This window comes from Xiphophorus maculatus, chromosome 7 (genome assembly GCF_002775205.1).
Source record: "Xiphophorus maculatus strain JP 163 A chromosome 7, X_maculatus-5.0-male, whole genome shotgun sequence".
NCBI lineage: Eukaryota > Metazoa > Chordata > Actinopteri > Cyprinodontiformes > Poeciliidae > Xiphophorus > Xiphophorus maculatus.
Window position 1 is genome coordinate 7,713,288 of NC_036449.1, and position 17,545 is coordinate 7,730,832.

Sequence of the window (17,545 nt, forward strand, 5' to 3'; positions counted from 1 at the left end):
ACAACACGGGGATGTAACCGAGTCAAAGTGCTCCGGAAAGTTGACGCTCTGGGTTTTTAATCTACTTTAATGACATTACACGTCGTTGAGCTAACACTGTGAGGAGTGCGGGGTGGAAGATGATGAACTGCTGGTCTCAGCTCAGCACCGTAGACTCATAAGTTATGACTGGAAGAGATTACATTTAGTTAGAAAGTAAAAGAGTGCCTGAGAGTGCGTGTGTTTCGAGCTGTGGTCGTTTTCTTATAGCTCTGCTGGCCTAGTATTTGAATACTGGAGTGAAAGAATTATGGAAAGTCATTTTATGTAGTGAGCTGTATCACTTGCCGTAAAAACGTCGGGTGTAGACGGAAATCAAAGTTGTTCGAACATTTTCTTCTTCTTTTTTTCTCAGCTCACTTCAAAGGAGAATTTCACATCAGCTTGTTTTTGCATCATTAAATCTCACTGAATAGTCAACCATTCCACTCGATTTCATAATCCTAATCAGCCATTAAATGAACTTCCGAAGTTTAATTGCAAGACTGATTAATTGTTCCAAGGTCAGGGGTCAGGCTCTTCTTTGACAGGACTCGTTTGCTTCCTGAGCAGTTTTTCAATTCTTTGTCCTTCATAGACTCTGTACCTTGAGTTCTCCCGCTTTCATTTTCATTTTTCGGTATTTAGCCTATTCAGCCCTTTTATCTCGTCTTGCCAGCTACTCTCTCGTTATCTGGCTTCCATTTTCATTCATCCTTCAGTGATTCGCCACCCCCACCACCCCCAAAAAGTGTATTCCTTTGCATCTCTCTTTTTTTTTTTTCCTCTGTCTGTACTTTTCCGCGCCTCATTCAGAGCGGAGACCCCCGAGGAACCGAAGGTTAGAGGGTGGAAATCATTTTTGAAGCGACAAAGAGAGCCCGGTTTCTTTTGAAGCCAGGTGTGAGAATGTTGCATCGCGCGGTGCTGACGTCGTCTCCTCTCTTCTCCAGCTTTTCCCCAGAGGCCCACCTTGGCAGTTAGAGGAGAGGTCATCACCATGACAGCGTCCTCACAGGACTCCAACCCCTCGTTTCTGGCTGGCCTCTTCCTCCTCCTCTTCCACCTCCTCCTCTTCCCAGCTGTTTGCACGCAGAACTCGGCGGTCCCGACGAGCCCGACCACGCCTTTGTTCGACCCGCTCACCCAGCCTGAGTGCACAAAGAAAGAACATCCAAAGGTTTCCATCCAAGGTCTGACATCATTCAAACTCTTTCTCTTTTTTTTGCATACTTTTCTACGTAAAGTTAAAAGAACTTGTTTCAAGCTAAAACTTCAGTACTTAAGTTATTTGTTACAGCAGTCTCTGCATTAGTTAGAATCCCGGATAAAGACGTCGAAACAGCTTTAAAAATCATAGCCTTGACTCGTCTCGCCACAAGATGTTCATAAAAATCTAGCCTTTACATCGTGTCCATTTGTTTAGTTGAGGGGGGGAAATGCCACATAAAAACATAAAAATACCAAAAGCATAAAAGATTAACTCAATACACCAGTTGTACTGAATGTAATAATGAGCATATAAAGTGCGGTTGAAGTGCAAAAAAGTCTCTAAACACACACACCCACTCACCCCCACACGTAGTTTTAATGGATTTCTTGCATCCATTTGTCAAATTTCTTTAGTGAAAATCTGCCTTGTTGCTTTTTTTTAAAATCCTGCGAACAGAAAAACAGCCAAATATATGAAAATGGCTCCTTGGTGACTTCAACAACTGCATAGGGTGGAAGAAAGTGATCTTTGGTTTTAGAAATAAATGGTCATGAAATAGTAGCTTTTTCAGTGGAACATTTTATTTTTGTTTTGCTTTAATGAGGCCTTATAGTGTCTGGTTAACAGTTACTAAATACTTAAAATAACTGCAGCAAACTGTAGCAACTTGTAGATGCTTGTTATTAGCATGGGTTCCTTGTGGTAATCTGTCTGAAGGGAAGTGGAGAAATCAGGGTTGACCTTCCGGCGTTAATGTGAGAAATGTTTTTATCAGACGGATCAGATGCAGTCAGTGTTATGTTTAGGAAAATTCAGAACAACTTCAAGATTTCCCACAGAAAACCTGCTAAGTGCGGTGGTAGTGGCGCTCGGGCAGTCATTCATCAATCGCCGTGTTTTTGAGTTAAACATTTTTTAAAGTTGAAAAAAATATGAAAATATCACTTGATAATTGTGCTATTGGAAAATTGGAAGATTAGTACCTTAACACCAACTAACAAGTCTTAAAAAATGCAAACATTTAAAAAAAAAATTAATAATGAACAATGCTTAGTTAGCTTGGTGGGGGTACAAGTAAAGCCTGGCAGCCCGCCAGGCTTATAGTACACTGAAGGAAATTTATTAATTAAATCACTGAATGGATTTGGCAAGTTTCTATGCTTTTTAATCTTTATATGTATATGAATGAAAGTACCATCATGTCAGCTGCAGTAAAAGCCCACTGTTTGGCATCCATTCGCAACAGGCTGCATTTATAAAAATAAACGCAAACGCACAAAATGACCAGGTAGAAATGATTGTGGAGTTAAAAACCCACCCACTATCTGGGCTGTTCATCTGCACAGCAGCACAAGAAACCTGTTTTGTTTTGTTTTTCTTTTTCTTTTTTTTCCCCTCTCAATGTGAAATGGAATGGTTTGAAGCACAGACTACCAGATATGGCAGAATGAAATGTCAAAATGCTCAAAATTGCTGTGTTTATTTTTGAATGGGGCTGTTTGCGTTTCATCTGCCAAGAGCTGCAACAAAGATTGAAAGACAAAAAAAAAAAAAAAAAAGATCAGTGGTGAGGATCGCAGATAAAGACACACACACAAAAGAAGGGAGCTGATTTGGAAGACACTCTGCCTTTCCAAGCAATCTTGCAAACATGTTCTTTGGATTTATTTTTACATTTCTTCATTGAATCTTAAAGTTGCTCTTTCTTCTCCTTAGCCAGTTCATCCATGTTGTAAATCTCATTTTTGGCTCATGCGAGTCAAGGGAAGACAGTTTGATATGTGTAGCACTGTTCACATTCTCAGCAATTCCATGTGCTTTACAAGGGAATAAAAGGGGAACAGAGGGTAAGAAAAATCAAATTAGACAGACAATACATGAAAAATGCCAGTAAAACCTGAGTATTTCATGACTCAAGGAATCTGTGACGGAATAGTGACCAGTTCAGATTGTACTCTGCCTCTGGAATGTTAGAATTTTAAACAATATTTTTTACTCATGAAACTCGCTCATTGATATTACAGACATGCTCTCTTAGTGATTGTGCTGACACAGAAACGTAAAGCATTACGTCGTCAGCATATGTGTGGTAAGCAGTTGTGTGGTAATATCTGTGGAAAGAGAAGCTTTTATTTATTTAATCAAAAATGACTCAAGAAAGCAGCCTTGAGGAACCCCACATGAGACACAACAACTGCCAAATGACACATTGTCCTAATCTGTGGAATAAAATCTGAACATATTTAGCAAAGTACCACACAAACCCACTCACTTTCTCATTCTGTCTACATTTAGTAAAACCAAAACAGATGTTTTAGAGGCATCGCAGTGAAGTCTTAGTGCTATATGGCGACTGAAGCCTTGACAGGAACATTGAAAAGATTGGTTTTTATTTGAACCCAAGAAATCCATTTAGTTTATTTGCATAGCCCAGTTCGGCAACGAGGCGGTTCAAAGTGTTTCCGTCGTGAGAAACACGAAGTCAAAAAGTCCCAAAAACATCACACAGTCACCAATTTGAGAGCAAACTTTACATTTCATGGCGTGACATCGTCACAAACATCAAAACGAATCGTATATGTTGGAGTTACAAAAAAATTATTTTTGGAAGTTGTCTATGTTTTTTTTTTCAACAGAATTTAGGACTATCTTGTGCCTCTGAATCAAAAAATTACCTCAATTTTTCTCGGTCAGGTCAGGTTTTTATTCTAATTTGATTTATAGAAATCTGATCTTCTGACTAAATTGATGACGTTTTTGTGACATCATCAGTTCATCTCTGTTAATATTTCTCATTCAAAAGATATTTTAGGAGAAAAAAAATTGTTTTCTAATAGAGTGTATTAATTAAATAATAAAAACTTGGATTTTCTGTAAATTGAATAATAAACACTGATAAGGGTATGTACATGTTAATTGAATGTTTTGTCTTCATTGTGTAAAATTCTCCGTCTCTTTTCTGTCCTGATGGAGTCTCTCCTCCTGCTCGTCACTCATTGATCCCAGATTCTTAACAAACCGATCCAGATGTGAGAACAAGTCATGCATTTTGATGCTTATGTTGCATCCATAGTTCAGAAAGTTGACCTGATTGAGCAAAACCAATGGGATTTTTGAACTCAGCAGATCAAAATGGCCGTAAAACAGTTGGAAAAACTCCAGACAGTATTTTGGCTGTTGATCAGTGTAATGGTTCAAAGGCAACAAGTGGCTTTTTTAGTCTTGATTTAAACCTTTAAGTCCTTAATGAAGCGCTGACAATCCAGCCAAATTTGCAGTACCGTAATTCCGCCACACGGTGCGCTATCTGAAAAATTCCAACTGAAAGGGGAGACGTTGCGCTTTCCAGCCAATCTCAGGTTATTACGGTAATTCCACTTCCTGCCGTAGCAGGAAGTGAATTTAATCTGAGGAACACGCTTTCAATAGACAAATAAATAACTTGCTAGATATTGAAAGTTCCAGTTGTTATGGATAAACGGGCAAATATATTGTCTCACAGGACATTTAAAGAAGTGCGTACAATTAAACTAAGCAAAAATATCCAGGCGGACATTTTCAATTTAGAAAATAAAGGGTTAAAGGAAGTCGGTGTTTCGGCTGTTTTGCCATTTGTGACGTATAGAAGCTTTACGAGGACAAGAAAAGACTAGATTTATTAATAAACCGCTCTCTTCGTGATCTACGCCAAAAATGTTGGGTTAGATACGAGCCTGTACTGACTTATTACTGACGCATGTAAACTGAGTCAAGCTAAACAAATTAAAAACAAAGAAAAAAAGAGAAAATCTCTTCCTCTTGATTACCATTGCAAATAATCCTTCTGCTTCAGATCCAAATGATTACATTTAAACATCAAGTAGCCATCTGCGGCCACCTATATGCCACGTCCTTGGCCCTTGTCCGCCTTCACCCTCTGGGCCTCCAGATGTCCAGATTAGCCGAAAGCGCCACCACTGCCTCACTTGAAAGACGTGCCACTCGAGAATGGCCCTCATGGCAGGGAGCTGCAGGGCCGCCGCTCTGTCAAGAGGAGGCTGAGCGGGGGCATTATGTGAAGGCAGCCTTATAGAAAAGGCTCGCACAATGAAGGTGCCAGCGAGAACCTGAGATTAGGCTCTGTGATTGATGAGCGTTTTATACCGGCTTGCTGGAGCGCTGCAGCAGTCACCTGGAGGAGACTATAGAGAGCGAGCTAAGAACACAGGCATCTTTAGGCTCAAGCTCAAGTCTGCGCCCGAAGCAATAAAAGAGCGTGCGCCTGCTGTAAAATCAAATGTAATTATGTGTGTTGTCTGAATTTAAAGCTGCGTGCCAGCTGGTGGGTCGCGAAAAAAAAAAGGATTCGATGACGATTTCTATGCAGAAGTCAGACGGCAGATTGGATGTTTAAGAACTCTGGGTTGATGGCGGACTTTTTCCTCTCACAGAAAACATTAAATAAAAAAAAGGGAATTTATCATTATTACAACTTTTTCCTTTTTAATTGTGCACAGACTCTTAGTTTGTGTCGGTTGTCATTGTCAATCATTTTGATGTCTTCAGTCAAGAAAAAATGGAACAAGAAAATCAAAAATAATCTGAGTACAATGCTGCCAAGAAGACCAAAGAGTTGAGACCTTACGCAGGGAAAAGCAAACTCAGACATCAACGCATAAATGATTTTATGTGGCTAATATTGATGTGGTGATTTCAGTCAGGGAGAGAGCTAACAAACAGGTCTTTGTCTGCCAGCATAGACCCAGTTTGTCTTTGATTTTCCACAACAACGTATTAACTTGAGACAAACGTATTAACGTATTAACTTGAGACAAAAATATAATAATATATATATATATATAATAATATATATATATATATATATATATATATATATTCCCGAAGACCCCTTATGATGGACAAGAACTTTGGACTTGGTGTTCCCTCGCCCGGACGCGGGTCACCGGGGCCCCACTCTGGAGCCAGGCCTGGGGGGGGGGCACGATGGCGAGCGTCTGGTGGTCGGGCTTTTACCCATGGAGCCCGGCCGGGCTCAGCCCGAAGAGGAAACATGGGCCCCCCCTCCCATGGGCCCACCACCCGTGGGAGGGGCCAAAGGGGTCGGGTGCAGTGTGGGATGGGTGGCAGCAGAGGGAGGGGACCCTGGCGGTCCGATCCTCGGTTGCAGAAACTGGCTCTTGGGACGTGGAATGTCACCTCTCTGGTGGGGAAGGAGCCGGAGCTAGTGCGTGAGGTCGAGAGGTTCCGGCTAGAAATAGTCGGTCTCACCTCGACGCACGGCTCTGGTTCTGGAACCAGTCTCCTTGAGAGGGGCTGGACATACTTCCACTCTGGAGTTGCCCAAGGTGAGAGGCGTCGGGCAGGAGTGGGCATACTTGTTGCTCCCCATCTCGGCGCCTGTACGTTGGGGTTTACCCCGGTGAACGAGAGGGTAGCATCCCTCCGCCTACGGGTGGGGGGACGGGTTCTGACTGTCGTTTGTGCTTACGGGCCGAACGACAGTTCAGATTACCCACCCTTTTTGGAGTCCTTAGAGGGGGTACTGGAGAGTGCTCCTCCTGGGGACTCCCTTGTTCTGCTGGGGACTTCAACGCTCACGTGGGCGATGACAGTGAGACCTGGAGGGGCGTGGTTGGGAGGAACGGCCCGCCCGACCTGAACTCGAGCGGTGTTCTGTTGCTGGACTTCTGTGCTCGCCATGGATTGTCCATAACGAACACCATGTTCAAGCATAAGGGTGTCCATATGTGCACTTGGCACCAGGACACCCTAGGCCGCAGTTCGATGATCGACTTTGTCATCGTTTCATCGGATCTGCGGCCATATGTCTTGGACACTCGGGTGAAGAGAGGTGCGGAGCTGTCCACTGACCACTACCTGGTGGTGAGTTGGCTCCGGTGGTGGGGGCGAAAGCCGGTCAGACCTGGCAGGCCCAAACGTGTTGTGAGGGTCTGCTGGGAACGTCTGGCGGAATCCCCTGTGAGACGGAGCTTTAACTCCCATCTCCGGCAAAACTTCGAACACGTCCCGGGGGAGGTGGGGGACATGGAGTCTGAGTGGACCGTGTTCCGTGCCTCCATTGTCGAGGCGGCCGATCGGAGCTGTGGCCGCAAGGTTGTCGGTGCCTGTCGCGGCGGCAACCCTCGAACCCGCTGGTGGACACCTTCGGTGAGGGATGCCGTCAGGCTGAAGAAGGAGTCCTATCGGGCCTTTTTGGCCTGTGGGACTCCGGAAGCAGCTGATGGGTACCGGCGGGCGAAGCGGCATGCGGCTCGGGCGGTTGCTGAGGCAAAAACTCGGGCGTGGGAGGAGTTTGGAGAGGCCATGGAGAAAGACTTCCGTACGGCTTCGAGGCGATTCTGGTCCACCATCCGGCGTCTCAGGGGGGGGAAGCGGTGCAGCACCAACACTGTTTATAGTGGGGATGGTGTGCTGCTGACCTCTACTCGGGACGTTGTGGGCCGGTGGGCAGAGTACTTCGAAGACCTCCTCAATCCCACCAACATGCCTTCCACTGAGGAAGCGGAGCCTGGGGACTCTGGGTTGGGCTCTCCAATCTCTGGGGACGAGGTCACAGAGGTGGTTAAAAAGCTCCTCGGTGGCAGGGCCCCGGGGGTGGATGAGATCCGCCCGGAGTTCCTTAAGGCTCTGGATGTTGTGGGGTTGTGTTGGTTGACGCGACTCTGCAATGTCGCATGGACATCGGGGGCAGTTCCCCTGGATTGGCAGACTGGGGTGGTGGTCCCCCTGTTCAAAAAGGGGGACCGGAGGGTGTGCTCCAATTATAGAGGGGTCACACTCTTAAGCCTCCCTGGCAAGGTCTATTCAGGGGTCCTGGAGAGGAGGGTCCGTCGGATAGTCGAACCTCGGATTCAGGAAGAGCAGTGTGGTTTTCGTCCTGGTCGTGGAACACTGGACCAGCTCTACACCCTCGGCAGGGTCCTGGAGGGTGCATGGGAGTTCGCCCAACCAGTCTACATGTGTTTTGTGGACTTGGAGAAGGCGTTCGACCGTGTCCCTCGGGGAGCCCTGTGGGGGGTTCTCCGGGAGTATGGGGTACCGGGCCCTTTGATACGGGCTGTCAGGTCCCTGTATGACCGGTGTCAGAGTCTGGTCCGCATTGCCGGCAGTAAGTCGGGCTCGTTTCCGGTGAGAGTTGGACTCCGCCAGGGCTGCCCTTTGTCACCGATTCTGTTCATCACTTTCATGGACAGAATTTCTAGGCGCAGCCAAGGTGTTGAGGGGATCCGATTTGGTGGCCTTAGGATCTCATCTCTGCTTTTCGCAGACGATGTGGTCCTTTTGGCTTCATCAGATCGTGATCTGCAGCTCTCGCTGGAGCGGTTCGCAGCCGAGTGTGAAGCGGCCGGGATGGGGATCAGTGCCTCCAAATCCGAGGCCATGGTCTTGAGCCGGAAAAGGGTAGAGTGCCTTCTCCGGGTCAGGGGGGGTGTCCTGCCCCAAGTGGAGGAGTTTAAGTATCTCGGGATCTTGTTCACGAATGGGGGAAGAAGGGAGCGGGAGATCGACAGGCGGATTGGCGCAGCGTCTGCTGTCAAGCGGGCGCTGTGCCGGTCCGTCGTGGTGAAGAGAGAGCTGAGCCAAAAAGCGAAGCTCTCGATTTACCGGTCGATCTACGTTCCCACCCTCATCTATGGTCATGAGCTTTGGGTCATGACCGAAAGAACGAGATCGCGGATACAAGCGGCCGAAATGGGTTTTCTCCGTAGGGTGGCTGGGCTCTCCCTTAGAGATAGGGTGAGAAGCTCAGTCATCCGGGAGGGACTCAGAGTAGAGCCGCTGCTCCTTCACATCGAGAGGAGCCAGTTGAGGTGGCTCGGGCATCTGGTCAGGATGCCTCCTGGACGCCTCCCTGGTGAGGTGTTCCGGGCACGTCCCACCGGGAGGAGGCCCCGGGGAAGACCCAGGACACGCTGGAGGGACTATGTCTCTCGGCTGGCCTGGGAACGCCTCGGGATTCCCCCGGAGGAGCTAGAAGAAGTGGCTGGGGAGAGGGAAGTCTGGGCCTCCCTTCTGAAGCTGCTACCCCCGCGACCCGACCTCGGATAAGCGGAAGAAGATGGATGGATGGATGGATGGATATATATATTCCCAGTCTAAATGTCTGCTTCACTTATGACATCATTGCTACCCAGATTCGCATGGTTGTCAGAACAGTCACTTCTCTCTGAGCTGTGGCGCAATAAGGATCGAGTGTGTGAGCATCCTAGGTTTGTGTGAAACACAGCAGCAGTGAATGGAAGTAGCTGAAAGTCTCACTTTTTTCTTTTTTACACTAATAAGTTGTTTGTATTTTACTTTTAATCACAAAAAGTTATTTAAATGGACATACCATTTTCAGCAAGTTAGTACTGTCACAGTATTATACAAGACACTTAATTTTATTTTTCTTATTATTATTGTCTTCAAGCCATAATCACCAAAAGTACAACAAATAAAGGCTTGGAATATATCACTCTAATTCTATATAATATACGAGTTTCACTTTCTGAGAAGACTGCTATGAAATGGTGCACTTTGCACATTTGCGATGTCCTACTACACCAAGAAAAGTCAAAAAGTTGATATTTCAGTTTTTGTTGATTTAGTTATATTTTTGTCCGATCTTTTATGTGAGTAATATCCAGTTTTGATGCCACAGCCGTTTATGGAAATGTGCAACAGTCCCAGGTTCCTGTGTTCGTAAATGCTTTAAGGAAATACATCAAATTAGGCACATATGTTTACCTAGACCTGAGGGTATACTGAGCAAGAGATGCTGATTAACAGTCAGTATGGCCGCTGCCATACCGACCGCTGTTTTGGCCATAAGTCAAGAATTCACAGACGCTATATGGGGAAATGTGTTTTGAAAATATGTCTAAGAAACAGATAAGCACATTAAGTTGGTCACGAAAAAGTATGATGGGGTTTTTTTTAAGTCTCAGAATCATACGTGTGTTGTTTTCAGAAAAAAACGTCACTATTCCCCCAGTGACACAAGTTTTGACGCATCACATTTACCAATGTTCCAGGTTTACGGAGAGTTGCTGTCGACAACATGCGACGGCAACTCAAACCCAGCTCTCCGCCTTCGTAGTGTAACATTCTTCTGGAGGCTCTTGCAGCCTGATATTTGTGTCTCCACTGTTCCAGACTCCGTGGCGGTGTTTCAGGACGACAGCTCTGGATTCACGTAACCTCCTCCGCCCACGGCCTTGCACTGCACGAGCCGCCAGCTCCTGATTTACACGGATGATACCGGGCCTGGAGCAAGAGGCTGCGGGTCTGATAAGAGCGCGGCACGATGGGGGCCGAGTTCCAGGTTTTGGAGTTTGCTTCGTGAGGATTCCTGGAGATGCTGTGGATTACGACGTTATCAGGCTCCATAAATTGTTTATGGGTAAAAAGGGGGTCGGCTTGTTCGTAAAAGACGTCGCTACTCCGTGGGGAGTGGTGTTTTCTCGTTGCAGAAGGGAGTTTGTGTCGAACAGTAACAGTAGGGAGCGCGGACCTTTGGCTCGGGTCTGAGTTTGGTTTTCAAATCTCAGAGGAATTTTTTCCTGACCACTAGAAATTGGTTCACAGTTTCTGTCGGCCGCTTGAATTATAGTTACTGATGTTTCAAAGGCAAACGTGTTTTTTTGTTGTTTTTTTTTTTGTTTTTAGATATTTGCAGTTTTCTTAAATAATCTCTTTTTAAAATTTATTTTCCTCCCCAAGCTCCTCCTCTTTGATTTTCTTTCCTGGACTCTTCCGGTCACTTTCCATTTATTTTACTTTTTATTTAACTTTTTAAAATAAAGATTCTCTCTCTCTTTTTTTTTTTTTTTTTTTACCACATATCACGTGGAGAAGCAATTGGTTATTTTGTTGTCGTTCCATTTCTCTCTGTCAGTTGTAATGGCTTTGCCTTTTAGAGACGCGTCGCCATCTCCAGGGCTCAAGAGGAGAGCAAATGGTATTGCTTTTGTTTGCTCGCGTAACTCCGATCCCTTGCGCCGTCCTTATCTGTCTCTGTTTTCTCGGCTCTTTCGTGATTACAGTGGTAGGTCTAATTGGAACCGCAGCTTCAGACGCGTGGGTGCGCCTGAAGCCATCGACCAGGCCCGAGCAGAGCCAAGCGTGTAGCGTGCTTCATGGGGGCCAGGCTGATGGTATTGCTGGATATCTGATGCTGCCCTGGGAGATTGCAAAGCGGATCGGAGAGGAGAAAACATTTAACTGTGTTATTGGCATTTTAACTCAGAAATGAAAAGCAGCCAGGGGTTTTCCCTCTTCTTTTTTCATCCTCTGTCCGTTTTCTTTTTTATATTATCGGAATGGTTTTTAAGCCCCACCCCCACTCCTTTTCATTTAAACCATTTTATCAAATGATAAAACAGTTACTGACTCATGATTGCAGTAGGAAAGTGTTTTAATTACCATTTAGGCTCACATCAGATGAGTCAGAGTGGCAAAAAAAAACAACACATATTTGCATAAGAGGTGGCATGCGCTGCAACACCCGGGGTGCCAACTTTGCGACTACGGTGATGACTATAATTATTGAAGAGTCTGACCGCTCTAATAAATGCAACATGACTTTCCGGTGTAATTATATTTGGAAGCTTTTAACTGCCAAAGTTTGGAAATAAATTCAGGAGCTGTTTCTTGTTACGACATAAACTTTCACTGTGTAGCGAGATGCAAAAACTCGTTTTAATCAGAAGAATTTTGCATCTCGTTAAAATGAGAAACATTCCCGCTACAGTGAGATGTAAAAAATACGCTTTTCCAACAGATTACGGCTTCCCAAAAAGGACATAAAGGGGCATTTGGTAACACTTTATTTGACGGGGTGTGGATAAGGCTGAGGTGACGCTGTCATAAACATGACGGAGTCTTCATGAATGTTTACAACTCCCTACCTCCAGCGGGTGGCGCAGGTTGCTACAGTCGACAGCAGCCACACAGGCACACCCACTAGAAGGAAACAAACGCACCCAGTACAACACTTTCATTCTATTGGCTGAGAGGTCGCTAACTGACTGTGCATTTTTGTTTTCCAGAAGCAAACCGGATGTTTTGTGAGCGAGCAGAGACTTAAGTCTGAGCGCAAAGAGAAGTTTTGAGTACAAGCGTTGCGAGTTTTAAGAAGAAAGACAAGAGGTCCTGCTTTCAAAATAAAAATGTAAGCAAAAGTATAAAACATTTTGAGAACAAAACACATTTTCATACTGAAAATGTGTGCTCTTGGATTATGGCAGAAAAGAATCTTCCATACTCTGGTAGTTAAACGACCCCGCAATTAGAGACTCTGACATGTTATAACTTTTCATAGCAAGCGGTGATGCTCCCTTTCCCGATTCCAGATCAGTCACCGGAGGCCCAGTCCTCCTGCTGCAGTCCCCTTCAGCTGCAGCCAAAGCAGAAAAGTTCCGTTTTGTGTCACGGCCCGCATCTTATGACCATCTCTTTAACACAAACAAGGGAAACTGAATTCTAGTTGTGAGAGTTTTTATATTCACATATTTAGGAACCATCAAACTACTTCAAATACAGTATACAAAACCTAAATATTGTTGAAAATATCAGAAGCTCCCCTTGATGGAAGTAGGTATGGGAAGCAATAATCAAAGAAAGAGCACTTTAGAATAAATATCTACATGTGTGGCATTCAGGGAAGTGACATTTCAGTAAGTGCTCTCACATAAATGCTTTCTCAGGCCGCTGAGAACCCTGGGAAAGCAGCAGTGATTAAGCAAGCGGCGTGTTGCTAGAAATGTTCCACCTGCAGGATAGATTTTTTTTTAAATCCTCCACTAACACGTTTTTGTGAGACGAGTCGTCCTCGGCTGACATGACAGCTCTGCCTTAACGCCGCCACCGCTCCATCTTTTATATAGTGTGTCACAATTCCTAATGGGCCTGTCATGTTCAAATGAAGCTGTTGCTTTTCAGAATGGTGACAAATGAGCTTATGAGAACCGTTCAATCATTCACCTTAAACAGACCGACTGCTAGACGGGGAAAAGAAATGTGAATTACAGCTCCCCCAAAAATTAGTCTTCACTCACAAAGGACTGGTACAATTGTGATAGTTTCTAGTCTAAGACGTGTTTATCAGTGTGTGCACACATTCAGTCTTTCTCTCGCACACTTTTGCTCTCTTGTGCCAGTTTTTGATTTTCGAAACATTATTCATAAGTTGGGAAAATGTTCTGACTTTGCAAAATGTCAACAAGCATTGGTTAGATTTTGGTTTTGTCTTTTTGCTCTCTTTTTAAAAAAATGCACTCTAAAAGGTGCTGGATTAAAAACAATCCAATTTGTGGCGCAGTTCTGGGTCAAATTTGGACTGACCCAACGCTGGATTGTTTTGACTCCACTGGGTTGGGTTGATGGTTTGACCTAACATACTGGGTTATGGCCACCACTCAAAGGTTGGGTGAAATTGACCCAAAACTGGGTCATTTAAAATTTTCAAATTTGGGCTGAAAAATGGGTTGAAATTTATAATCCATCAGATTGATTACTACTTCCACTGTAATTGCTTTGTTTTATTTATTTATTTAAATATACTGTGTATATATATATATATTTTTTTTCTTAATTCACAATATAAAAACCAGATTAAAAGCAATCTGAATATTTTCAAAGTATCTTTCTTTCCATGTGATAAAGCCAGCAGAATTCATTTACTAAAGTTACAGAATATACAAGTAATAAAAACGTCTTTTTAAAAGTATTTTGTGAAATCATGCCTTTAATCTTAATGTACATTTATTATCAGAACAAAAATATACAATTGGAAAGTTTGCTTACATTTTTATCTGGTAAAAAAAAAAAAAAGAGGATAATTACAATTATTTCCCTGTAATCGTGTAAAACGCAACATAAAATACTGATCAAACGTTAAGTACCCGATTTATTAAAGATAAGGGATGTGTGACCGATTATGAAACTTTATAGTTAAGCAACAAATTGGAGCAAACAGGTGTTGACTTGTTGATTGAACAAGTCAACAGGTGTTGACTTGACTTGACTCAAATCCTCAAGACTCAAATCTTGAGGATCTGAGTCCTGCAAGATTTGAAGAGGAAACTAGGAGGACAATAAAATAAAGAGAATAGATTTCTACTAATCTGAGATGGAGCAGGGTGTACTTTCTTTTCCAGTCTGACAGCCAAGTGAGCTACTCTCAACCTCAATGAGCCCTTATCAAAGTGGCCGAGTCGGGTTTTTAAGATTGTTATTGTGCTACCAACCATAATAAAGGTGACTCTTTTGTTCAAATTGAATATCTCCTTAATATTTTGTTTTTGCCTTTGGTGAGTTTTTTTGGTCAGTTTTGCTGGAGTGCTGCAGTCCTGTCAGTAGAAACGCTGACAGACATCTTTACCGGTCACTGACTGAGAGGCCATTAGCCTCCTGGCCGCGGCGCCGTTCCTCCAGTGGCTGCTCAGGTCTCGGTCTCTCCGGGCTTTTCCTCTCCTTTACTGAGCCCTCTATCTGGGTTCAGCCATGTAGCGGAGGGAATGGGGTGGGTGGCGCGGCTCGGTAGCGGGAGAACGGAGCTCCGCTGAGGCAAAACAAGCCTCTTTCAAAACATAAGTCAGCCACGGAGAAAATCGAAAGTTATAGGGGTGATAGGAGAAGAACAGGAGACAGACCTGGAGACTAGCAAAGACTGATATGAACTAAAGTAAACAAATCCTATATGATGAGATTTTACAGTGCGTTGCGACAGATTTCACACCCATTGAACACTTAGCTACATATTTTGTCACATTACATCCTCAAAATGTAGGTGTTTTTATTTTATTCTATGTCCATCACAAAGCAGTGGATGATTGCGAGGTGGAAGGAAGAGGGTATTTAGCCAAATGACGCTGTTTAATTCAAAATGCATCATATTCATTAGTTCGAATGGCCCAGTCAAAGTCCAGACCTAAATCCATTTAGGGATGACTGCACTTAAGTTGTTTTGTACAAGAATGGAAAGAAGAATGTATTTAAAGTTTAATCTCTCTGTTTGCAATCCTTGTAGCTATGCAACCCAAAAGAAGCAGCTTGAAATATCAATTATTTCAAGCAATAATATGTCAAGCAATTTCAACTAATTGCTTGAAATATTACAGTATCGAAATATCTAAAAATATCATTTTAGAGTCACATTCTTTCCACTACGAAACTTTGCGCTGCTTCATGTTGGTCTGCCACATAAAATCCCAACGCCTCATCGATGGCTGTGGCTGTAACACGTGAAAAACGGTTAAAAACTGCAGAAACACGTTTTTCTCCTGGAGAAATATGAAGACACGCTACATGTCTTCTATGAATGCTTATTGTAAATCTGTGCTTTACAGGACCTGCTTTCTTTTCTTTTCCTTCCACCTGTGTGTTTCCCAATTCCTACTTTCACACTTACCAATGATAGCTGTGGGGAAATTTGTTTGGAGTACCATCAAATGTGTGATAATTGACACTTGGAGTGATCTCTCTCTCTCTCGCAGACTCATCTGCCAAATGGCACAGAGCAGCCAGACGTCCTGTGACCATTTTTGTTAACAATATTGGAAACATCCGCGTTGCCCTGCGGATAGCCTCTTCTTTTTAGTATCGCTTCTCTGCAATTGTCTCATTTCCATTAGTGAAACGGTTTGTTATTACGTTTCATCCCCCCGAAAGAAAATGATAGACATTCACCTTTAGAACAATATTTATCATTTATAGGTCATTAAACAACAGAGCACTTGAGAAGGAAAGCCAACCAAGATGCCAGATTATAATACTAATGATGAAATAAACATGCCAAAGTGGAGGGTTGTTTTTCTTTTTTTCTTTTCACACCAAAAGCTGCTTTGACACAGAAAGTGGGTAAAGCTAATTTTATGGAAATACAATTTTATTGAAATATTCTCCAAGTGGTGTTCCAGTGGGGGGTTTTAATTGGATTTCGTCCAGCTAAGCTGTCTTAAAAAGGACTTCTCTAAATGAACTCACACTGTCAAACTCCTCTTAATCCCAATTAACTTTCTGGCTACTTCATTCGTTGTGGCGTCCTTTCATTTAGCTTCTTTTTTAGTGTTTAACTTTAGTTTTCACTGTCCTGTTATTTTGTTATTATTATTTTTATTTATGCAGAATACGACACCGGAAACAAACTATTCCTCAATGTCTTTTTCTTAGCGTGTCTAAAATAACAATCACAAAAATGGAAGCAGTACAGGACCAATCATGTCTATACAGATATAAATTAGAGCTGCACAATGCACAGGGTGTCAGTTTTTTATCGCAAAATGATTATTTACAACGTCACAATTGCAAAGCACTGTTCGGGTGCAACGCTTGATGGGATATTTTATTTGAAGTTTCACGTAATTCTGCAGCATAATAAGATATCTGGCTCGTTGGATTAGTTTTATTGGCCTCCCAGTGTTTTTGTAGTGGCGCCGAGGCTAAAATTGGTGGAAACATTGTGAGAGCAAAACAAAAACCTGTTAATATTTTTTTCCAAGAGTTCATAACTTGCATTCCTATGTAATATTTGTGTATGCTATGTATGCTTTCTGTTAGATTTACCTAAGAGTTTTTAATTGAAGCAAAAATGATGGTAGAATATTGTTGGTTTTTTTTGTGTTTTTTTTTTGCAGTTTTGGAGTCTTAACGTTTACAACTTGTGACCAGCGTCTGATCCATTTTCACTCACTTAAAATGTAACCGTTGTTCAAATTTTAATGCTACAGAAACTCACTTAAAATATAAAACGCTATTTTTTTTTAGTGTAGATTTTCTAATCTAATCACTTTACGCTGCCTGCAATTCTTTTGGGAAGCAACCTAAAGTAGCGTTTCACAAAAGGAAACAAAAGTCTTGTATATCTTCTTATGTCATATGTTGCAGAAATACTGAAAGAAATTGTAAAATGTTCACAGAATTATTACAAGACGACCAAATTATATTCAAGTCTTGTACTCTAACAACGTGACACACTGCATTTGATCCTGAAATTAGTGAATCGATCACCAGAGAATTTGACGGAGCAGAGTCTTGTGTTCATCGGCGTCCACGCAGCTCAGGTGTGGAGCGACTGCGACAGCGATTCTTTCATTTTCATTTACAGAAATCCCATTTGCATGTGGTAAAAACATTGAGTAATCTTTTTTTGTTGTTGTTTTGGCTCGACGAAAGAAGCCCGCCGTGGGATTAAAATGTACTTTTTGGAACAGACGTGATGCGGAATTCAAAGCTGAGGCTCGAGTCAAAGATTTCTGGTCCAGCGCCCGGACCTCACGGTGCTACTTTGAGCTTTTCACTCTGATCATCTGG

At 43.2% G+C, this 17,545-nt stretch overlaps 1 protein-coding gene across 3 annotated transcripts in view; it reads left to right on the forward strand.

Annotated features, from left to right (window-relative positions):
* sema5b (semaphorin 5B) overlaps positions 1–17,545 on the forward strand; it is a 236,644-nt gene that overhangs the window by 90,014 nt on the left and 129,085 nt on the right. For 2 of the 3 annotated variants that reach the window (XM_023336501.1, XM_023336503.1), the window contains exon 3: positions 972–1,211. In XM_023336501.1, the coding sequence (XP_023192269.1) occupies positions 1,019–1,211 (193 nt within the window). In that variant the 5' untranslated portion in view covers positions 972–1,018. Of the gene's footprint in view, positions 1–799; positions 860–971; positions 1,212–17,545 lie in introns of those variants that run through there. The other variant, XM_023336502.1, reaches the window with a different exon arrangement.